The sequence below is a fragment of the Carcharhinus amblyrhynchos genome, chromosome 3 (assembly GCF_965287045.1).
Source record: "Carcharhinus amblyrhynchos chromosome 3, sCarAmb.v2.hapA, whole genome shotgun sequence".
Taxonomy (NCBI): Eukaryota; Metazoa; Chordata; class Chondrichthyes; order Carcharhiniformes; family Carcharhinidae; genus Carcharhinus; species Carcharhinus amblyrhynchos.
Genome location: NC_137326.1, coordinates 19,474,465 through 19,499,937, shown reverse-complemented (window position 1 = coordinate 19,499,937; position 25,473 = coordinate 19,474,465). Strand labels below are relative to the sequence as shown.

The 25,473-nt window shown below is 46.0% G+C and overlaps 1 protein-coding gene across 9 annotated transcripts in view; it reads right to left on the bottom strand.

Moving 5' to 3' along the window:
- Nucleotides 1-25,473, bottom strand: part of atp2b2 (ATPase plasma membrane Ca2+ transporting 2) — an 830,803-nt gene that overhangs the window by 125,268 nt on the left and 680,062 nt on the right. For all 9 annotated transcript variants that reach the window (XM_080181822.1, XM_080181828.1, XM_080181801.1 and 6 more), the window contains 2 exons: nt 2,755-2,996; nt 1,126-1,360 (listed from right to left, as the gene is read on the bottom strand). In XM_080181822.1, the coding sequence (XP_080037948.1) occupies nt 1,126-1,360; nt 2,755-2,996 (477 nt within the window). The remainder of the gene's footprint in view (nt 1-1,125; nt 1,361-2,754; nt 2,997-25,473) is intronic.

The window sequence follows — 25,473 nt, the reverse complement described above, 5'->3', positions numbered from 1 at the left end:
AGAGTCTGCATGGATTTCCTCCGGTTGCCTCCCACTGTTCAAAGATGTGCTGGTTAGGTGGATTGGCCATGCTAAATTGACTCTTATTGCCGGGGAATTAGAGGATAAACACATGGGGTAACAGCGGTAGAGTCTGGGTTGTGGTCAGTGCAGACTAGATGGGCCAAATGGCCTCCATCTGCATTGTAGGGATTCTTCTCTATGATTACATCTATGAGGTGCAACAGGCAGTAAAATGGCAAATATTACATTGGCCTTCAGTAAGAGGATTTGAGTACAGGAGTCAGGATGTTTTGATATAATTATACAGGGCCTTGGTAAGGCTGTACCTGGAATACTGTGTGTAGTTTTGGTCTCTTTATCTAAGGAAGAATGTTCTTGCTGTAGAGGGAGTGCAGGAAAGGTTTACTAGACTGATTCTTGGGGTGGCAGGACTGATGTATGAAGAGAGATTGAATCAGTTAGGATTAAATTCGCTGGAGTTTAGGAAAATGAGGGGGGATCTCATTGAAACCTATCAAATTCGAACAGGACTAGACAGGTAGATACGGGAAGGACGTTACAGATGGTGGAGAACTCCAGAACCGGTCCGTGGATATGGGGAAAATCTTTTAGGACTGAGATGCAGAAACATTCCTTCACCTAGAGAATGGTGAGCCTGTGAAATTTGCTACCACAAAAAGCAGTTGAGGACAAAACATTGTGGGCAGGATTTTACAACCTCGCTTGTCCTGAAACTGTAAAATCCCACCCGAGGCCAAAGGGCCTCTCCATGTTCCGCCCCTTGCCTGCTCTGATTCCTGAGGTGGGGAGGGAGGGTGTATGTTTTCAAGCAGGAGTTAGGTGCACTTGACATGTAGGGGATCAAAGGATACGGTGGAAGGCAGGATCAGGCTATTGAGTTGGATAATTAGCCATGATCATAATGAATGGCAGCGGAAGCTCAAAGGGCCAAATGGCCTACTCCTGCTTCTATGTGCCCCCGCATCTTTATATTGGTTTTTAATGAACCATGATTTTTATCCATTGGTGATTTAACCTGCGTGCTTCTATCATGAAAGCTCTCAATCTAAATATTCACCTTTCGGGCAAAGCAGATTGCAGATTTTATTTTGAATTACTTACCTCTGGTCTCACTGGGTCCTCAATGCCAACTACAGCAATACAGGTTAGGTCCATTAATATGTCATTCTCATTGTCCCATTCAGGCTCTGGACTCCCTGGGAAGTCACGGAAGGCAATGCAAATGGTCCTCAATCCATCACAAGCCATAGGTTCGATGACCTTCTTTACCATCTCGTCACGGTCTCGAGGCCTGAAGACCCGTGCCTCTCCAGCAGCGTTCAGGATGTTTGAGCATCTATAATAGGAAAAAAAGGTGTTGTGAATGTTTACCAAGTATAGCCAGCCGTATGAAAGTAGCCTAATATGTGCGGGTTAGGTTGATTGGCTATGCTAAGAAATTGCCCCTTAGTGTCCAGGGATGTGTAGGTTAGAGGGGATTAGTGGGTATAATACGTAGGGATATGGGGGTAGGGCCTGGGTGGGATTGTGTTCGGTGCAGACTCGATGGGCTGAAGGGCCTCTTTCTGCACTGTAGAGTTCTATATGTATGAATATGTCCATTTAGAAAGAAAATTGTTAACACTGGTGGAGACTGGAACACAACAGGCTCAGGAAGAGCACAGTCACACTGTAATGCTGGACTTCACTCTCTGTTGTCCCTGACAACGAATCTCAAAGTAGAACCTCAGTGGATCACCCCAGCACCTCTCTGTCAGGCTCTTACCACACTGTCACATGATGGAAGGAAGTAGTCGAGCTCCAAACCCTCGGCCAAAATTTTCCAGCCGTTCACACGAGCAGGGACTTTCCAGTCCTGCCGACAGTGCACCCGTGCCTGCGGGTTTCCTGCAGATGTGGGGTGTCGTCAGTGGGAGTTTCCATTGAGAGCAGCAGGACCAGAGAATCCCTCCGCTAGCAAACAACGCACCACCTCCCGCCGGCAGGAAACACGTGGCTGGGAGGCTGGAAAATCTCATCCAAGGTGACCAATTATGTTCATAGAATATCATAGAACCCTACAGTGCAGATAGAGGCCCTTTGGCCCATCGAGTCTGCACCGACCACAATCCCACCAGGCCCTACCCCCTATCCCTATGTATTTTTACCCGCTAATCCCTCTAACTAAGGGGCAATTTTAGCATGGCCAATTAACCTGTGTTTTCCTGCACAGACTTGTGTGATCACCACCTTTACAACACATTGATAGAACCAAGTGCACTTACATTACAACCTGAGGATTCGTGTATCATTGAATCCCCACAGCACAGAAGGAGGCCATTCAGCTCACTGACTCTGTACTGACCACAATCCCACCCAGACCCTATCCCATAACCCCACATATTTACCCTGCTAGTCCCCCTGACACTAGGGTCAATTTAGCTTAGCCAATCAACCTAACCTGCACATCTTTGGACTGTGGAAGGAAACTGGAACACCCAGAGGAAACCCACGCAGACACAGGGAGAACTGCAAACTCCACACAGACACTGACCCAAGGCTGGAATTGGACCCAGGTCCCTGGCGCTGTGAGGCAGCAATGCTCACCATTGTGCCAGAATGCTGTAAAACAGCTTCCAGGGTTTAAGTGTAAATACAGCTTTGTTTATTCCAACTATTACAAATAAAAGATCATAAAAACATCTTTTCATTTTGAAGTGTGTGCATTTTGTATTGTTTTAATGGATTTACTTTTTTAAGACGATTTCTGAGGCTCCTTTGCTGTACATTCGAAAGCTTCCATCTTGCATTTTGATGACAGTACTCATGGACTTTCTCTCAGAGTTGAAAGTGTAGACTTTGTAGAGCTTCTCTTCTGGTGTGTGATCTCGAACAGTTTGGTAATCTCGCTTCAAGTCCAAGACCAGTCCCAGCAGTCCACATTCAGTCTTGTTACCAACCTGACGGGGGAGAGCAACTTCCTTCTCTGGAGGCTGCAAGAGAGACAGGTTCTACAAATTAACTGCGAAACAACGCAAGAGCATAATCTGGTTCCTCAAGTTCATTCAGTGAGTAAGTGCCGCCCCCCCCACCCCTCACAGAGAAGATATCATAGAATCCCCACAGGACAGGAGGAGACCATTCCGCCCATTGAGTCTGCACCAATAACAATCCCACACAGATCCTATCCCTGTAACCCCAATATTTACCCGACCAATCCCACTGACACTGAGGGTGGGATTTTCCAGCCAAGCTTACCCCAGGACTGGAAATTCCTGCCCGAGGTCAATGGACCTTTGCATGGATCTGTCCTACCCACTATAATTCTGACAATCTTTTGATGGCGTGGGCAGGGTCTTGGGCGAGAATCCTGCCCTTGCCCCAGTAAGGTTCCTAAGTGGCTACTTAAGGACCAATTAAGGACATTTTCCCATTCAACCTCCATTTTTACTTTGGGTGCTGGATAGCTGAGGGCAGGAAGTAAAAACAAAATTACTGGTCTCAATCTTAGGTGAGAGAGAGGTGGTGGTGTGTCTGTCCAAAGCCCCCTTCTAGCTGAGGGTTCCCTCCCCTCATGACTAGACACCTCCTGACCTCTCACCCCACTTCACCCCATGGGTCTATCCCTCAATTAAACACACATCCCTTCCCACTCTTCTCATGTTCCCCCTCTCCCAACTCAAGAGGTATTCCCTACCCTTTTCTCGCCAAGACCCTTACCACTTATCCTGCTACTGGCTCCCTGCACTTAGTCCCACGCTCGGCACTGTAGTGCCTCTTCTGGCCACTGCAGCGCTGTGCATGGAGGGGACGTGAGAGCTGCTGGGCAATCTGATTGACAGCTCTCCAAGGCAGGAGTTGCTCCCAAATGTGGATGCACTGAAATGGCAGCAGGTCTATCAGAGTTGGCAGGAATACTTTCCTCACTGACTCTCTGGACGGTTGTGATCCAGGCCCACTTCCTCCATGGAGGTTTAATCCTTCTGCTGGCCTAAAATTGAGGCTAGGTGGGAAACAGCCCTGAGGTGGCCCATAACTGACCACTTAAGGGCCTCAAGTGGGGCAAGGACCGGCTTCCCATCCAAAGTCTTGCCTGTTCCAGTGTAAAATTGCTTTGTTACTGTGGTGGGAACTTGGAAAATCCAACAATGGGAAAGTGTGAAATTCTGGCCCATGCGTAAAGATCTCTTGCTGTGTTCCACTTAATATTATATTGATGCTCCCTTTCTCCTGACAACAGGAAATATTCTCCATCGATTCAACCCGTCCCATCATTTTTAAACACAAAGGTTTATTAAATCTAAATTTCATAATTTGAACACACATTCCCCTTTAAGATGCTCCTCTGTCTTTAGGCCAAATGCCCTGCCCTCGTCTTCTGTGGCAGAGTGTCAAATATTCAACATCTTTGCTCGGCCCCGAGGGACGTTTTGCTGAATGAATACAAGTTGCTCTTGTTTTTTTATCAGACATGAAGGAATCAGTTTTATAGCCTGCATTCTAATTGAGAATAAATTGAGAAGCCGGACTGCACATCTATTAATATTCATGCACCATCCCAAGCTGCTGGTCACTTAATATTCTCCATCCCAACTGCACTCTGATCTCACCGTCCTCGGCTTGCTACACAGTTCTAATGAAGTTCAAGGAACAGCTCTTCATCATTCCTTTAGGCAATTTACAGCCTTCCGGGCGAACTCGAGTTCAACATGTTGAGTCGTAATCACTGCTCTCAGTTTAAACAGACAGCAGCTGCTGATAATGATTTGGCTGCTGCCACTTACACCTCCTCTGGGCCCCTCTTTTCTCTTTATCATCCCTTTTGTCCTTTAATCTCTCCTCTTCCGACCATCTCAGGCCTTCCCCTTTGTTTCTTTCCCACTCCCATTTTTCTGTCTCTTAAAGCCCGCTGCCATGTCTAACTTTGGCCAGCTTCAACCAAAAAGTCATGGCCCAAAATGGTTACTCTTGTTTCTCCCTCCACAGTTGCTGCCTGACCCGCTAAGCATTTCCAGCCTTTCCTGTTTTTATTCCATATCTCCAGCAGGCTATTTTGCTTCTGTATTAACATTCAATGTCGGCCTCTTGACAATTTAAAAAGCAACTTGAAATTCAGCATTGTTATACATTATACATTGGAGCAGCATCTGTACTGCTGGATAGCTTAATTAAATTAATTGCACTGCACCTGACAGCAACGTCTCATTCCCAATACAATGCCACCGGCACTTCATTAATTCTTTCTGCATAAAATCGCACATGTCCAGAAAATACACATTCAGTAAGCAAATAAAGCAACTGTTGTCTTTCTGTAGCCGTTTTCAAATAGTCTTGCAAAAATACTGGATGTGAATCCAAATCTATTCCCTGATTAATGCTGCAAATGAATAACTGAATCCTAGGTCTTTCGATGTCCACTTTGCGGTTTCTGATATTTGACAGGACTGTTGGCTGGACGCCAGGTTACTGACCGAGAATTTACACTCGCGTGTCAGCACGTTCCACCCATTTTTCTGCTTTCTCTAATCCCTCGAGCAACGTGATCAGAGAATCATAGAATCCGACAGGAGGAGACCATTCGACTCATCAAATCTGCACCGACTACAATCCCACCCAGGTCCTATCCCCGTTACCCCATGCATTTACCCTAGCTAGTCCCCCTGACAATCAGGGGCAACTTACCATGGCCGATCCACCCAAACCACACATCTTTGGATTGTGGGAGAAAACCCACGCAGACACGGGGAGAACGTACAAACTCCACATAAACAGTGACCCAAGCTGGGAATCGAACCTAGGTCCCTGGCGCTGTGAGGCAGCAGTGCTAACCACTGTGCCACCCCATGATCAGATGAACATGACTGCATGTCCCCTTGAAGTAGTTAACATTGACAAAACTACTCAATCACTTCTTTGTCAATGTACACTCTTCTTATGTACAACTCCTGGGAAAGGTGCATCCAATCTTCCTGTTTGTACAAGGGAACAATATTTGGTAAACTGCATCCTTCTCAAATCACAGCTGGCTCTCCTTTGCTAAAACCATATAGTGTGTGCTTCCTCCTCTTCCTCTATGCCATACAGGGCTATGCCCACAGAGAAGTCTATTCTTTCTCCTGACAGGCTGTCACAAAATGGTAGGATGCTATTAAAATGAACAAGTGAAATCAAACTGCTGTGCCTGGGCAGCAATTAAAGAAAGAGGGTTTGTATAGGGATTTTTTTGCTGCATTTGTACAGGGCATTGATGAGGCCATACCTGGAGTACTGTGTGCAGTTTTGGTGTCCTTATCTGAGGGAGAATATCCTTACTATGAGGGGAATATAGTGAAGGTTTACCAGGCTGATTCCTGGGATGGCAGATCTGTCATATGAGAAGAGGCTAGGGATTATATTCACTGGAGTTTAGAAAAAGGAGAGGGGATCGCTTAGAAACTTACAAAATTCTAACAGGGTTCGACAGGGAGATTTAGAAAGAACATTCCTGATGGTGGGAGAGTCCAGAACTAAGGGTTAAGGTTTGAAGATAAGGGATAAATCTTATAGAACTGAGGTGAGGAAAAATTTCTTCACCCAGAGGGTGGTGAATCTGTGGAATTCACTACCACAGAATGGCGTTGAGGCCAAAATGTTGTCTGATTTCAAGAAGAAATTCGAGATAGCTCTTTGTGCTAAAGGGATATGGGGGGTAAGGTGGGATCAGGATGTTGAATTTAATGATCAGCCCTGATCAATATGAATGGTGGAGCAGGCTCGAAGGGCCGAATGGCCCATTGCTGTTTCTAGTTTCTATTTTTCTATGTTTCTAATAAGTAATGGGGGTTCTTTGCAATTGATACAAATTCGTAGTCACAGTGCTGAGAGTCAGGAAGCAGCTTAGACACAGATGTGGTGTTGAAGAGGCAGCAGCAAGAAAGACGAGGCAGCCATCCCTAGGAAGCAGTTCAGCTAGAGATTAGGGGCTGAAGGCAACACAAGAGTGGGGGTGGGGTGGGGGGGTGGAGGAGGGGCAACCATCCTTAGGAAACAGCTCAACTGGAGATGAAATGCTGAAGGCAAAAGCCAGTTTGTGCAAAAGATTGTTTTCTTCCCTGAATTGAAGAACGTTCCCAAGTCTTGGTAAATTGTGCGGTGTGGTAATCACTGGCTAAATTTGACCAAGAGACTTGTGATTGGTGTTGGGAAATAGGGGTCTCAGCAGAGTTTAGGATTATGAGGGAAACAGGAATTTATGGGCTTTCAGGCTTTGAGGGACTCGGTGTTTACTATTAATTTTGCTGAAGTATAAGATTATTCTTTGCGGGTTCCAGCTTTCTCCTACCTGAATAAATACTCTTTATTTGTTGCTCAATGAAGAAGCAACGGCACAGTGGTTAGCACAGCTACCTCACAGCGTTAGGGACCCAGGTTCAATTCCAACTTCAGGTCACTGTCTGTGTGGACTTTGCGCATTCTCCCCATGTCTGCATGGGTTTCCTCCAGGTGCTCCAGTTTCTTACAAATAGAATCATAAAAACCTGACAGTGCAGAAAGAGGCTATTTGGCCCATTGAGTCTGCACCGACCACAATACCATCCAGGCCCTACCCCTATATCCCTACATATTCATCCACTAATCCCTCTAACCTACTCATCTCAGGACACTAAGGGGCAATTTTAGCATGGCTAATCAACCTAACCCGCACATCTTTACTGTCAGATTAAGTTGGCCAGAGTGCATTGGAAATATGGTACTGGAAAAGCTGAAACTGCGACAACGTTTACCCTCATGACGAAGGTAAATGGGACTCAGAGGTCAATCACAAGAATTTACAAAAAAGGGGCAAGAGAGCATCTGAAATAATGTGACAGCAGAAATGGCAACTTAATTTTCCAATCTGAGGTAGGGAATCACTTGAGTAGTTAATGCACCGTTAACCCACAGAGGAGGTAAATGCATTTGTCCCAGATATAAAACGATGGAGATATTTTTAAAGGAAACTTATTATAACTAACATTTATTATAATATCTGGCTTTTCACAATAACTTTGTTGCAATGCTAATATAAAGCCTACTTGTGACACTGATATTTTTGACAGACAAATGCTGGGTGGGTTTGGATTTTAGATAAAACCAGAATCCCATCATTCCCTGCAGGATGATATTAAAAAGTTCTGCTGCACATTTAAGGAAAGTGCAAGTATTCAGGGCAAAATAAAATCCTCCCTTAGCCAGTAACACACGGATGAATGATTACTATCCCTTTGCTGATTACGGGACATTCTGCACGTAGAATAACCTCCACCATCTCTTAAGTGGTCACAACACCCCAAATACAACTGTGTGTGTGAAACACTTTCAGACACTTCGGCGACATGCTAAAGCACGAGGGAAATGCAACTACCCCTTTCCTCTTGAAAGCAACAGAAACCCCCAAACAAATCCTGCACAGGCGGTTAGGCTTTGCTGCTGAATGCCTGTTTAATGACATGCTTTCTTGCAAGTCATGTTGTAATTTCTTTACATTTGTAGGCTCTTCATTTCATATTCCATTGCCCGCTGAGAGTGTGGGCAGTTAACCTGCTCTAGGCAACAATTCCATCTAACTAGCTGTTCGAACAAGCACAAAAGCAGCCTGGTGTAGTGAAGAGTGCAGGCATGAGTATACAAGCTAACTGCCTTCAGACCAGCAGTTCCAGTGGACTATGTATAATTATTAAATTTGATATGCTCTGCCAGATCCCATTGACATGTCCAATGTAACATTACTCTTGTAACATCTGTAGTGATGCTGGCCTAATAAGATGTTTCAACGCTATGTGACAGTTTGCACCACTGCACTTTGTTCACTGCTGCTGCATTCCCATTCTACAGCCATGTGGTGGCTCTCTGGAGTAGTTTTTGGTTCATGTCCTTTCCATCAGCCCTCCTGGCTGACACAATCATAGAATTATACAGTACAGGAGGCGGCCATTCAGCCCATCAAATCTATAGCGACCACAATCTCACCCAGGCCCTATTTCTGCAACCCCACAAATTTACTCTGCTAATCCCCTGACACTAGGCATGTCCAATCAACATAACCTGCACATCTTTGGACTGTGGGAGGAAACCAGAGGAAACCCATGCAGACACAGGGAGAACATGCAAACTCTACACAGACACAGTGACCCGAGACCGGAATTGAACCTGGGACCCTGGCGCTGTGAGGCAGCAATGCTAACTATGCTGCCCTACAAGAGACCAGGTAGCCACCAATTGGTTTGAAATCTAATCTTTGAATCTCTTCTCACAGCAGATTTTTCCTGACAACCTCAGTTTGCCCTCCAGAGCCTCTGGCCTTCCCATTTCCTCCACGCTATTTGTGTAGGGTTTGCACACTCTCCCCGTGTCTACGTGGGTTTCCTCCGGGTGCTCCGGCTTCCTCCCACACCGCAAAGATGTACAGGGTCAGTGGATTGAGTCACGGTAAATTGCCCATAATGGTCCAAAGTTGTGTAGGTTAATGGGATTAGCCATGATAAATGTGTGGGGTTACAGGGATGGGGGGGGAGGTGGGAAGATCCTGGGAAAAATGCTCTGCAGGAGAGTCACTGGAGACTCGATGGGCCGAATGGCCTCTACTGCACTGTAGGAATTCGACAATTCTTCTATGATGCTATACGATTATTGAAGCTGCTACCTTTACAACAGCCTATTTCTGATTCATGCTGGACCCTAGTTGGCTGTTGTTACCTGTTCCCTTGGCTGATTAGCCATTCTCTTTTCCCCACTGACAAGATCTGTTTATTTTATTTATTATTGTCACAAGTAGGCTTACATTAACAATGCAATGAATTTACTGTGAAAATCCCCTAGCTGCCACGCTCCAGTGCCTGTTCAAGTACACTGAGGGAGAATTTAGCGTGGCCAACACACCTGACCAGCACAGTCTTTCGGACTGAGAGGGGAAACCGGAGAACTTGGGAGAAACCCACACTGACACAGGGGAATGTGCAGACTCCGCGCAGACAGTGACCCAAGTGGGGAATCGAACCCTGGTCCCTGGTGCTGTGAAGCAGTAATGCTAACCACTGTGCCACCCATCCTCACTTCTGTTCCTCAGCTCTCCCCGCCCCTGCTGCTCCTGTTCCCCCCTGTCTCCTCTGGCCCTATATTACTGGTGTCTCTAGATAGTTCAGAGCAGTGTTCACTGCTGGCCCACTTTGTACCATTTATCTGCTCTACTGCCACTGACTTGTCCAGCTGCTGCTCTCTCATTGACTTCAGGTCAGCTTTCTCCAACATGAAAAATGGAGGTTTACTTCCATATCATTATTTTAGAATAATACATTACAATAACCTTCTCATCCTCCCCCCCTCCCCTTCCCAAACTACCACACACACCTCTCCCCCCTCTGCCTCTCACTCTGACCCCCTTCTTTCCCTTCTCTATCTGTACGCAATGCCACAAGAGATTGTTGAGCCTGGAATATATTCCAAATGAAACGGTCAAAAGAACATTTTCATTCCAATCTGACAGAGAGATGGAATCTGTAACGCAGTCGGAGGCCTTAAAGTTGATGACTTGCGCAAATATCCTCTCCTACTTTTTGTTCCTGCAGGCTTCCAGAATCTGATTTGATATTTAAGATACTTTGATTTTCACTGAGACAATGGGGCAAGGTTTTCCGGCCTCCCAGCTGCCGGTATCCCGTCGGCGGGAAGTGGCGCGGTGTTTGCTAGTGGCTGGATTCTCTGGTCCCGTCGCTGTCAACGGGAATTCCCACTGGAGAATCCCCCCCATCGTGAGCAACCGGAGAACTCGGCCCACGCTTTTTTCCGTATTCACCTGAGCCCTTTGAGCGGGATTTTACAGCCTCGCTCGATCCAAGGCTGGAAAATCCAACCGAGTTCAACAAGCGTTTCCATTGAACTCCCCTTGCCTGCTCCGATTCCGTGGTGGGCGGGGCGGTAGAATTCCGGTGTTTATTTTGTCAATGGTTCTACCTCCCGTAACCAGACAGGTAGTTTTTGCCTTCTTTGTGATAACAAACAGTGTCATTAACATTCCTAATCAGAATATCAGAGGATTCTCAGCAGGCGCTGACACCTGACAAGAAGGCAACACCTTTCCGAAAAGGTTCCCCAATTAGAGATTTAAATTGAAGACTTCAGGCCTCTGAAAATTGCAGGCTCTCAGTCAGATTTTGCCACTTAAACTGTAAATCACTTTAAAGTATATAGAAAGCTGGTATAAAAATCACACATCGACTGCAGCGAAATCATCTTTACTTTCCGTACAAATTGTATTGGATTACTCTGAAGCACAGTGAGATTTCTAGCTAGCTGAGTCATTCTGTACTCTGAATCTTGCGTCTGGTGGGATATATACACGATGGTGCACGCATTAAAAATCTCTTCAATCATTAATACACGGGATGACGCGAATCGCAGGGGAGCCGGACTTTACATGAAAAATTCAATAATTTACAATTTTCCGGCTATGCTATTCTAGTTCAGTGTTAACACCTTGGCAAAATCCTTTTGATTCTGAATGCTGACTGAAGTGTCACAAACTCAGATTGGTTCTTTCGCAAGGAAATCATCACAGTTACTAAAGGAACATGCATCATAAATCAATCTATAGAGGGTTGGTGAGGCGGGGAATGGATGGGTTACTGTACTTCTAATAGCTCTGTGCTCTCGTTGCAATTTGACCCTCAAAGTCGAATGACCTTCAGAAGCAGGTATTAAAGGATTATAATTGAAAGCATGCCTTAAACATGTTACAGTACATAACTGTCAAAACGTCCTGGGGGTAAAACTCCTCTACATAAGCAGCGTGAAAGGGGCTCTTCAGAGATTCACTGCACCAGTTTTTACTTTCCACTGACGCCGGAAATACTGCCAAATAAGTTCAAACCAAGAAAAAAATGTCAATGAGACAAGGAAATGGGTTTGAGCTACGTGAACAGCAGTGGAAAGAAGATCAGACATGGTGAAAAATCAAGAGGGATCCTGATAAATTAAAACAAGCTCTTCCTGGACATTTCATTCATCAACTGTTGATAAGTGATTCAAAACTAAGAGCAGAAAAAAGACCCTTCAGCCCATCGAATGTGCACCAACAAAACTAAATTTATATTAATCCCACTTCCCAGCACTTGGCCCATAGCCGTGAATGTTCGTTCCATGTAATCAACACACCCACACAGACACACACACCTCCCCCGAAGCATACCCGCATTTCGCAGACCATCGTACTGCATTGTGGTCACTATCACTAAAATGCTCCCTCACTGCCAAACAAACACCTTCCCGGCTTGGTTCCTCAGAATTCGATCCAGTGCCATGTCGTCCCTTGTTGGACCTTTTACATATTGACATAAAAAAAAATTCTCTCCTGAATTCACCCCCCTAAAGCCTTTACATCATGACCATCCCAATTAAAGTTGGGGAAGTTGAATTTCTCTAATCTAATTACCCTATAATTTTTTACTTTTACACACCTCAATGAATTCACTCCAGTATTGCTCACTGACCATGTGGGGGCCTAAAATACACTCCCAGCAATGTGACTGCCCCCTCTTTATTCCTAAGCTCTACCCACAAAACCTCATATGAAGACCCTTTCAAGATCCCGTCCCTCCTTACTTTAGTAACTGACTCCGTAATTAATTATGTAACACCACCTCCTCTTTTATAATCTGCTCCATGCTTAAGTTTGGCAAAGTACTGCTGTGGTTTGCCATGGCCTTGTGCAGTAAGTCTGACCAAGAAAGTTGTTTGCTCTCAATCACTTGCTATCAGGCATATTAATATGTGGGCGAATAATCTGCCTGTTTGGCTATGTTATGAATGCATCATTCATGGCCATTAAGTCCTGAAGTGGGACTTCAACCCAAGGTTTCTGGCTCAGAGTTAGGAATGTAACCCATTGCAGCAAAGGATCCCTTCCAAGGCACAGCACACTCTAACTGGCAATTGCTGGCCTTTGTTCTTCAATGCTCCACAATACTTCTGCAATTGCCATTGAACTCACTCATCTTTACCTTTACTGCTTCCTCATTTGGAGGAGGCCTTGTGGCACAGTGGGCGTAGCATCCCTGACACTGAGCTGGAATCTCTGAGTTCAAGACCCACTCTCAGACTCGACTGCTGAGGAAGTGCATTCACCAGATGGCCAAACAGGTGGACTATTCACCTGGAAACCTTTCCAATACGCCTATGGCAGACAGTTAGAATGTGAGAACTCCTGGGTCAGCCATGCTTGATGGGGAGTGATACCCCTCTGGCAACAGGCTGGTGACCTTTGCCAGGACTCTGTCTACACTTCCCGCTGCCTCGGCAAAGCAGCCAGCGTAACTAAGGATCCCACGGACCTCAGACATACTCTCTTCCACCTTCTTCCGTCGGGAAAAAGATACAGAAGTCTGTGGTCACGTACCAACTGACTCAAGGACAGCTTCTTCCCTGCTGCTGTCAGACTTTTGAATGGACTCCCTTTGCATTAAGTTGATCTTTCTCTATGCCCTAGCTATGACCGTAACACTACATTCTGCACACGCTTCTTTCCTTCTCTATGAACAGTATACTTTGTCTGTATAGTGCGCTAGAAACAATGCTTTTCCCTGTATACTAATACGTATGACAATAATAAATCAAATCAAATCAGGAGATCCAGTTTTGGAAACAGACACAGCATATGCCTTGTCTACCTCGTGCATCATGAGACATCGGAAAAGTCATGAGAGTTCCAGCCCCCAACCTCCCTTCCTCCACCATCATCTTCGCTGCCTCCAGTCGAAGGTGTGCAGAGGTGAGCAGAATCGACATGAAACTCTTTTACAATGATGGCTGTTGTCTTGCATCTGAATTACTGACTACTGGCTGTAGGATGTACCAGAAATAACTACCAATTTTGTAACATGTCTATTAAATTTTGCCAGAGAGGTGTACATCAAAAAGGAGTCAGTTGTTGGTGCTCAGTGCGAGTTAGTCTAAAAGTCTACAATTTAGATGAGAGGCAGAGTTGATCACATTAACAAAACATCATAAAAAGAAATCGAGTGAATCATCTCCAATTGATAACATTAGCATAATGACATTAACCAAAGCTAGTTCCATCAATTTCATCTGGGCAAATCTGATTGTGACCAATAATTTACAAAGACCTTCAAACCTAAATTTACTGATGTTTTGTAAGTGCAAAATGGTTATAATCTATTTGAACAATCACAGTTGCAGGATTCTCCTGCAGAAAATAATATATATATAAAACCAAGCACTGACATTACTAGAAATGAGAGACAGTTTGCTCTGTTTACTGGACACGCCATGGAAGCCTCACTGGAATATATTACTTCTACATGTCACAGTAAAGGCAGAAGTTATAAAAAACTGGTATGTGGCTTCAAAAATAGTATGTCCACCCCCGTCTCCCTCAACGACATGTACACACTCACCAACCCCCCAAACCTCCCTCACAACACACACAGACACATCACCAACCACCCCACCCTCCCCCACAACACACACACCACCCCCCACCCTCCCCCACAACACACACACCAGCCCCCCCACTCCCCCACAACACACACACCACCCCCCCCACTCCCCCACAACACACACACCAGCCCCCACACTCCCCCACAACACACACACCACCCCCCACACTCCCCCACAACACACACAGATACCAAACCCCCCCCATACTCCCCCACTACACAGACACCAACCCCCCACATTCCCCCACAACACGCAGACACCAACCCCCCACCCTCCCCCACAACACGCACAGATACCAAACCCCCCATACTCCCCCACAACACACACAGATACCAACCCCCCATACTCCCCCACCCTCCCCCACAACACGCACAGATACCAAACCCCCCATACTCCCCCACAACACACAGACACCAACCCCCCACCCTCCCCCACAACACGCACAGATACCAAACCCCCCATACTCCCCCACAACACACACAGATACCAACCCCCCCCACACTCCCCCACTACACACACAGATACCAACCCCCCCCAATACTCCCCCACAACACACAGACACCAACCCCCCACACTCCCCCACAACACACACAGATACCAACCCCCCCAATACTCCCCCACAACACACAGACACCAACCCCCCACCCTCCCCCACAACACACACAGATACCAAACCCCCCATACTCCCCCACAACACAGACACCAATCCCCCCACAACACAGACACCAATCCCCCCACAACACAGACACCAATCCCCCCACCCTCCCCCACAACACACACAGACACTAACCTCCCTCACAACACACACAGACACATCACCAACCCCCCCCACACTCCCCCATGACACACAGATATCAACCCCCCCATCCTCTCCCACAACACATAGACACCAACACCCCCATCCTCTCCCACAACACATAGACACCAACACCCCCATCCTCTCCCACAACACATAGACACCAACACCCCCATCCTCTCCCACAACACATAGACACCAACACCCCCATCCTCTCCCACAACAAACACACACCAACCCCCACACTCCTCTCCAACACACAGACACCAACCCTTGCAACACACACATACACCAACACTCAACACTCCCCCACAACACACACACACACCAATCCCCTCAACACACATAGACACCAACCCCCACCCTCCTCCACAACACATGCACACCAACCCCCACAACACACACACGCACACCAACCCCCACAACATACATAGACACCAACCCCCACACTCCCCCACAACATACATAGACACCAACCCCCACAATACACGCACACCAACCCCCTACACTCCCCCGCAACACACACACACACACACACACACACACACACACACACGGGAACCAGCTGGCATTGTCGAGTGACTAAATCTCCTGAGGGCAAGCAGACTGATGATCAGAAGGAAAGGGTCAAAGAGCTGCACAGGTGAAAATGGCTGAAACCTTGGCAAGGAGTGGGCCAGATAGCTGGGGGCCTGATGCCTGCTTGTCCTGGTGGCTGTTTTATATTCCACGCAGCCCTATGGAACTGTCACCTGACAGCACAATTCTCCAATTGGAAAGTGTCCCCTTTCATGTAATTGTACCTGTTTCACATGCCTACCAACAGTGCTTTAAATTTCCAAATAAATCACACAGGCCCCAGCTCCTGACACAAAAGTGGAAGTAGCTCCTGGGAATGAACTGTCACTGCTGGAATTTCACCTGTTGGGGGCGATTCTCCCATCGTGACCTGCAATTTTTCTGGTGGGTCGGGACTGGAGTTACACGTGCTGGCCATTTAGCGGGATTTGTACATGCGTTCCCGATGCATACACGGCTCCCAGAGCCGGAGAACAGTCACAGTCGCGACTGCGCTGGAAACCGGCAGGAAGCGAGGTAAATGATTTAAATCTTATTTTAAATCTACTTTAAATGTGATTATCGACCTGACCAGGTCGATATTTCACTCCGGCGAGGTTTAGAGTAGCTCCCCACATTTGGGGGACTATAGGGAGACCCCGCCGGACTGAAGGGGGGGCAATCAGGGCCCCCTGGGGGGGTTGGGTGGAGAGGGGCATGGGCACCTTGGCAGTAAGAAGTCTCACAACACCTGGTTAAAGTCCAATGGGTTTATTTGGTAGTAAATGCCACTAGCTTTCAGAACGCTGTTCCTTCGTCAGGTGAGTGGGTAGTTCTGATCACAAACAGGGCACACACAGTTTACAGAATACTGAGTAGAATGTGAGTCTTTATAGCTAATCTGCTATTCAAGCCTTAAAGGTGCAGGCAATGTGAGGGGAGAGAGTGTTAAGCTATCTCCACTCACATTGCCCGTTGGGCATCGGGCAGTGCCAAGGGGGCAGGGCCTATTGTGGGCAGGGCTTAGGGGCCAATCGGTGGCAGGGGGGGTGTCCTGTTGCCACTCTGCATGGGGATTGGCTGGAGGGAGGCTAGTGATTGGGGCAGGTTGGGGGCGAGGTGGTCTGCCGGTAGGCCCTGCCTCCCGGGGGGGGGGGGGGGGGATCTGCCTCCGGAGGGGTGGGTGGGGCGTCAGCCAGGGTGAGGTGGGTTGGGGGAATCGCCACTGCTGGGAGCAGGGGCGGGCTGGACATTGGGGCACTCCGGGAGGAGAGGGAGGGAGGTTGGGGCTGGCCTGAGAATTGCTGTGGGGGCCGCGATCGGGCCATGGGAGTGGGGCTGGAGGGGCAGCACCGCAGGGGTCTCGAGCTGGCCATCAAACGGGGAGAGTGACCATTTGGAGCCACTGCGCATGTGCAGAGTTCCAGAACTGTCAGACTCCAGCGTGAATAGGCCCCACCCCCTGGGTTTATAATGATATTCACAATTGGAACCTCTGTAAGGCAAAGAGTGAGGAGAATTGGGTCTAAAGTTGCACTGAAAAAACAGTAGTTCTCATTCATGCAGCACTTTTGGGAGATTCGCCCCCCCGTTATCTCTATGGTCAGCTGTCTGTGAAACATTTACTGTTTCTGACTAACTTCTTATTTGCAAGTGTTTGGACACACTTATTGGTGTTGCTCTGGTAATTCAAAATGGTTTAGATCTCTTAAGATAAAACAGAAGCGAAACATTGCAGATGCTGGAGCCTGAAACAATAACAAAAAATGCTGGAAAATCTCAGCAGGTCTGACAACATCTGTGGAGAGAGAATAGAGCCAACGTTTCCAGTCTGGATAACCCAGCACCGGACCTGGGAAGCCAGGCTAGGTGGGTGGACGTGTGATCTGTCTCAATCAGTTGGCACTCAACGGCTTTGACGAGGCGTCTCCCAGACTCGAAAAGTTGGCTCTATTCTCTCTCTACAGATGCTGTCAGACCTGCTGAGATTTTCCAACATTTTCTGTTTTAGACCTCTTACGTTCACTGGGTTTAGGTAGAACCAAGCACGGAACAGAAAAATCCCTGAGCATGCGTTGGCAGGCAGGTGGATTTGAGGGGAAAGAAATCCAGGTTAAGAACCATCACAATTTGTTGAGTGTTAGTACAAGTTCGCACCTCCGACTGGGCCAGCCTTACTTGTGAAATACACGCACTTGGGTGAACATTGAGGCGTTGGTGTTGGTGCTTTAGGACTGCCAAAGAGAGCGCAAGCCAGCTGACACAGTCTCCAGATTTGTTTGTGATTTGCTGATACAGAATATTGCTACTTTGTTTATCTCTTGACCAAGGGCCAAAATGAGTTCTTCGTGACATTTTCAATTTAGGAAACAAAATATTATGCTTCAGATGAGAGCCAGGACATAGCTGAGGTGATTGTACTTTCTCAGAGGTAAGTGGGAATCATCTTCATCTGCACTCACAACAAGGCACTCAAAGCACTCCCTCAGAATATGAATACCCAGTCTTCTCTTTTATGCATCAGCATAAGTTTAAGATTATTTATCAGTGCCACAAGTAGGCTTACATTAACATTGCAGTGAAGTTGCTGTGAAAATCCCCTAGTCGCCACACTCTGATGCCTGCTTAGGTACACTGAGGGAGAATTTAGCAACTAACCAGCACATCTTTCGGACTGTGGGAGAAAACCAGAGCACCCGGAGGAAACCCACATAGAAAAAGGAAGAATGTACAAACTCCACATAGATAGTGACCCAGGGAATCAAACCCAGGCCCTTGGCACCGTGAGGCAGCAGTGCTAACCACTGTGCCACCATACCACCCTAAAGTGAACCTGACAAACCCAGTTCAAAGAGAATGCATCTGATTCAGAATTTTTAATGAGGGTTAAGAGCGTAGAAAATCTTAATCATTTGAAACTTCACAAGCAAGCGCAGGTTATTGACCAGAGTTTGCGTGTTTGATTGTGCATACATCTCCAAATGTGACCGCTATTGGCGGTGTCAGGTTCTTGATACAGCAAAGTGTAAATGCACTAACGCAATTGGTTTTTGACCAAACACAGGAAATTCTAAATTCAAACCCTGGATTTTCTGATATCAGTAAATCTCAGGGACACTGGACGCGAGGTCACAGAGTTGACCTCAGCGGCTCCATTGGAAAATGTTCAACTGGACATTGTGTGAGGACAGATTGGTTCAGCTGCAATCTTCCTCACAGTCAAATTGCCTATCAACATCCACCATCTGGATTCACAGTTGGGTGAGGTGGTCGAAGGCCGTTAACTACACACCACAATTAAACTCTGGGACAATATAAAAAGAAAAACATATTTCCGCAAGCTCTTGGTCGCTCTGATGAAGATTATTTACCAATGTGGATATTTTTAGTAATATGGCCTGGGGCTTTTACTTTAAATTTATGGTGTCACAAAGCTCAATTTACATTACAAAGTGTTAACTCCCAGAAATTTAGTTTACCATTCAAAGCCTTTTAGAATGTTAATTAGAACGGTTTCTGGACGGGATTACTACACAGGCCAAGCAACTAGTTGTCTACATTTGTTTGTTACATTAGATCTGAGGCAATGGGATTTATTAGGTTTGATCTTGACTATTTTCTACCACGGTTTTCATTCATTGTGCCTTGTGGGGGGGTTGGCTGAATGAGACATCCAGCTTTGATTAGTTCCCACATTAAAGAGCAGCATTTCAATCAAAGCCACAACTCACTGGCAGTTCGGCAGCCCTATACTTAACGCAGATTTTGAAGGAGTGTTGGAAGACTGTCTTTAATTTTCACCTTTTGGGGATCTGTGGGTGTCCGTTAGATACCAGCAAGGCTGCGAGCTGATATATAAATGTATGTAGCTTTTACAGAAAAATGTCAGGATGAGTTACCTTAGGGCTACTTGCTTCAAAGTCTATTCAAATTCAAATTAGTCTACAGTACTGGTGAAATCATCTTTTAATATGTCCCTCAAAGGCAGCACGGTGCCACAGTGGTTAGGACTGCTGCCTCACAGTGTCAGGGACCCAGATTCGATTCCAGGCTTAGATGACGGTGTGTGGTTTGCACACTCTTGCTGTGTTTGTGTGGGTTTCCTCTGGGTGCTCTGGCTTCCCCCCTGCAGTCCAAAGATGTGCAGGTTAGGTGGATTGGCCATGCCAAATTGCCCATAAGTATCCTAAGATGTGTAGGTTAGGGGGATTAGTGGGGTAAATTCTTGGGGTTATGGGGATAGAGGCCTGGGTGGGATGCTGTGTTGGAAAATCAGTGCAGACTCAAAGGGCTGAATGGCCTCCTTCTGCACTGTAGGAATTCTAGGATTCCAGAGTGGTCAAAATAGAGGAATCTCATTCAGAAAATGGTATTATGCTAATTTGTGCACTTTATGTAAATAAAATCAATTTGTTGGTTTGTTTTACGATTATAGTCCATTTTGCTAGTGTCGTATTAATGCACACAGCAAGATCACAGCATCCAATGTGTGCAATAAAGGTATCTATAGAGTGGTCGCTAAATTATATTAGGATTCAATTAGTTATTGAGCATGAAGGATGCACTGCAGATCATAAATCAACTCACAGAAGTGATGAACGATGCTGCTCCTTTAAGAAATCTAGCTCGTGAAATTGCTCAACCCAAGATCAAAGGCCAAAAGAAAAGTACAGCACAGGAACAAGCCCTTCGGTCCTCCAAGCCTGCGCCGATCATGATATCTGTCTGACCTAAAACCGTATGCACATATGGAGACCGTATCCTTCCACTCCCATCCTATTCATGTATTCGTCTAGTTGCCCCTTAAATGCCACGATCGTACCTGCTCCCACCATCTCCCCGGGCAGTGCGTTCCAGACAAAACTAGAATAACAGATTTTCTTCCCTCTCCCTCCCACGTTAACGCAGCAGTCACTCCGAGTCCCTGGCTGAAATACACAAAGGTGTGTTTCGAGCCTTGCTCGAAAATCAGAGAACAGCTATAACTAATTACAGTAACAAGGCATTTGTAAAATGGAAGACAACGAGACACATCTTTTTGTTCATGAAATTGTTCTTCTAATACTGGAGGAAAATCCACATTGCCTCTACGACGCGAGGCAAGTAACAATCGATCACACTCAGTCAGGCAAGGCTCACCGTACTTTAACAGTTAGGCAACATTTCCAGTAATCCATTTGGCTTTTCTGACAGAAATTACTGAAGTTTTGTGTGTTGAATATTCGTCAGTGAAAAAATGAGCCCACTAAACGTAACACATTCAGACGCTTGAAATGAGTTTTCTTGCCGTGTGGACTTCTGGCTGCTTTCTCCACATACTCGGACAGACCTATTTAATTTTCAGTCGCCGTTGGAGTAATCCCCAAATTCCTCAATCCTGTTCCCCGCCAAGCGGTGAAGGTTACGCAAGAGAGTGGTCACAATGTACTCGCTTAATGAACAGTCCTGTAGCTAAGTTAAAGGAAACACGCCCAAAGGACAAATTAAATTCAGGCAAACGGTCACAACTGAAGCATTCACTTCTTTTTCACCAGCAGAACCTGATCTTTTCCAACATTTCAGATTTTCCAGATATTATGGTTTCTGTTCGACACCCAACAGATTAAACTCACCACTTTATTCCGACATCAGGTATTTGCTGTTTCTCTCACTGTTGGAAGAGCTGCCATTCAAAGTCACACCAGCACATGGCCTCTAAAAAGGGTGAGTTCTAAGTGCTTCTGTAGCACTTAAAAAATAAATTCAAATAATTGTTAGCCAACTGTGTAATTTTCCCTGGGTCTTCTTTGTCCTTCTGCGTATAGTGTGGTCACACAGCTTTATCTGTTTTCACTTCCTCCTTTTCCTTTTCACTCCCACACACCGTATCCCTGCTGAGAGTGACCTGATTGCAGAGCTCTCAATGACTCACCTACCCAGCGCAATTCTTTGGAAACCTATGCAGCAGCAGAATACATCCCAGGATAAGAGGTGGTTGTGTACCAAAATCTCCTTCGCCCTTTTCCTTTTCAGCGAAATCATCATTAAAATGATGCCTTTCGTAGGCTAACTTATTGGCCCCAGTGAAAATAGTCCCACCCTATTTACTTGACCATAGCCTTCAGAATGCTGAACGCCTCCACCCTCCTTTGTTCTGATGGGAAGACCCTTTGTTTTTCAAGACAGTCCTCAACAGTGTCCTCCCTCTTTACTAAAACTAACCAATGTCTTCCGTCCCATACCCATGGCAATTTTACCTTGCCTAAACTAAGGTGCCCAAAACTGGCCACATGGGGTGGGATTTTCCAGCCACACTCGCCCCAACCCCCGACCGGAAAATTACATCCGAGGTTAATGGACCGTTGCATGTTCCATGTCCTGCCCACTACGATTCCCGTGGTGGGCATGAAGGGAAAATTCTGCCCATGGAATTGTTCCTGGGTTTTTGCTGAGAAAGGGATCCAAAACATCAGTTATCCCGATGATTTCCCTTCCCTCCGATAGAATTGAAATGTAAAACTCCAGCATGGTGAATTGTGGACTGTTCCTGTTATCGGAGCAGAAGTAGGCCATTTGGGCTCTTCAAGCCTGCTCCACTTTTCAATAAGATCTTAACTGATACGGTTGTGATCCGAATTTCATTTTCCTTTCTTTCCATCCTCCCTTTGCTATTCCATCCCCTCCATAATCCTTCACTCCCTTGCCTAATTAAAATCTAATTTTGCCTTGAATTAATTCACGTATCCAGCCTCCACTACTTTTTCAGAAAGAGAGCTGCATGCACCAATGACCCGACATGGAGTTGGGGGTAGGGTGTTAGCGTGGATAGAGGATTAGTTGTCAAATAGGAGGCAGAGAGTGGGGGTCAATGGGTGCTATTCGGATTGGCGGTTGGTGACTAGTGGAGTGCCCCAGGGGTCGGAGCTGGGGCCTCAGCTATTTACCATTTATATAGATGATCTGGAGGAGGGAACCGAGTGTAGGGTGTCAAAATTTGCTGATGACATCAAGATTGGTGGAACGGCAAATTGTGCGGAGGGTGTGGAGAGTCTACAGAAGGATCTAGATAGGCTGGGCAAATGGGCCAGGAAATGGCAAATGGAATTTAATGTTGGCAAGTGCGAGGTGGTCCACTTTGGTAGGAATAATGGTAGGAAGGATTATTACTTACGTGGCGAAAAACTGCAGCAGGCGACGGTGCAGAGGGACCTCGGGGTCCTTGTGCATGAGTCGCAAAAACCCAGCCTGCAGGTGCAGCAGGTGGTCAAGAAGGCGAATGGGATGCTGGCCTTCATAGAGAGGGGGATTGAATATAAAAGTAGGGAGGTCTTGCTGCAGCTGTATAGGGCATTGGTGAGGCCGCAGCTGGAGTACTGTGTGCAGTTTTGGGCGCCGTACTTACGCAAGGATATTTTGGCCTTGGAGGGAGTGCAGAGGAGGTTTACTAGGCTGATACCGGAGTTGAGGGGGTTGAGCTATGAGGAGAGGCTGAATAAACTAGGCTTGTACTCGTTAGAGTTTAGAAGAATGAGGGGAGATCTCATTGAGACGTATAAGATGATGAATGGGATGGACAGGATAGAGGTGGAGAGATTCTTCCCGCTCAGAAAGGATATTAGGACTAGGGGGCACAGCCTCAAGATAAAGGGGGGGGGCGGTTTAGAACGGAGTTGAGGAAGAACTTCTTCACTCAAAGGGTGGTGAATCTCTGGAATTCTCTGCCCGTTGAAGTGGTGGAGGCTACCTCGCTAAATATTTTTAAGACGCGGGTTGATGGGTTTTTGATAAGCGAGGGGATTAAGGGTTATGGGGAGAGGGCGGGAATGTGGAACTGAGCCACGACAGATCAGCCATGATCTTATTGAATGGCAGGGCAGGCTTGAACGGCTAGATGGCCTACTCCTGCTCCTATTTCTTATGTTCTTATGTTCTTTGGGAGAAAAGGTTTCTCCTCATCCCTGTCTTGGCCTTAGTATTTTTGAGTTATGTCTGCTAGTTTTAGTCTCCCCTACAAAAGGAAACAGCATCTGGGTAACCACCCTGTCAAGTTCCCCTGAGAATCTTGTACATTTCACCAAGATCACTTCTCATTCTTCTAAATGTTCGGCCTAGACTAACCTGTTCAACCTTTTTTCATAAGACAACCCGTCCATCCCAGGAATGAGTCCAGTTAACATTCTCTTAATTGCTTTAAAACCAATTATATGTTTTGTTCATTAAGGAAAATTATGAAAATGAACCTTAAAGAGAAAATGCTGGAATATCTTAGCAGGTCTGGCAGCATCTGTAAGGAGAAAAAAGAGCTGATGTTTCAAGTCTAGTTGACAAAGCTAAAAGGTGTAGGAGTCGGGATATATTTATACTGTAGGGTAAGGGAATGAAAGATGAGTCATAGGCACAAGAACAAGGGGAAAGGCTGCTAATGACAGTCCATAGAGAGAATAGAAGGTGTGAATGGCCAAACAGCAGAGAAGCTGAAATCAGAGGGTAAACTGTGACAGATGAAGGTGTTGCGAGAGGGGGAGGATAGGTGGGAGGGAGAAAAATTGAGAAAAAGGGGAAGCATAGGGGGAGAAAATGTGAGGAAAGGGGATATAAAATAGGGGAAAAGAGGGGGAAGAAAAATAAAGAGAGACAATGAATAAATAAAAGAAAGACAATAAGGAAATTATGAAAATGATCCCTACTTCAGATCAGAACCAGGATAGATATTTGCATGGAGGTCTTCTCATTATACTTCCAGGTTCGGAATAAAGACTCCCAACGTTTCGGGGCCATTTCTGATTATTTTCTAAATTTATGCAGATAAAGAGATTATTGTACCTCTCAAAAACGGCTAAAATTACAAAACTATATTTTATGGCCCCTAATAGACTGGTAGGTGTATCGTTGTGACATAGGAAATAAATCCTAGCTCTGCTCCCTGATCTATGCTGGGTTTGAGCTGTGACAAGAGTGTGGAACGCCCCCTGCTATCCATTAGAGTGAGCATTTTTTTTGAACAGTTAGCCACTGGCTCAAAACTTAAATAACTAAAGCAATGAACCACTGAATGGCACAGATAAGATGATCCTGGATTCAAAACTGGCCGACAGTAAAAATAATTGAATGTTATGGCACAATTACAGTACTCGGAAAAACTAATCCCAAACCACAAGTGATTTTGGACTTCCACACCTGCACTCTTCTTTCGTGAAATCGTCTGAACTTTTGTCCATTAATTGTAGAGGTGACAAGAGATACATTGTGCGGTTAGCTGGACTAACACCCTTTGCAATTATATCTTCAGAACTGACTGAATTTTCTATAAAAAGCCTAGCAAGCATTTCACAAATATTATTATTTGTGAGGAGTTGTATATAAATGAAACAAAGGTTGCAATTATTCCCTTCACTTTAACTAATGCTTATCAACACGGATATAATGGGTCATGCATCATTTTATACAGCTCAATCCCCTCCAAAATTTGGGCTACACTGTTTGCTGAACTAGGAAGTTCAATGGAAATCGTCCAAGAAACAGATAATTTAGTTATATAAAAGTTAAATGCAAATCGAACTGACGAATGAAAACCTAGGCCACGAAAGACATGATGTGGAGATGTCAGCATTGGACAAGGATGGGCATAGTAAGAAATAGCACAACACCAGGTTAAAGCCCAACACGTT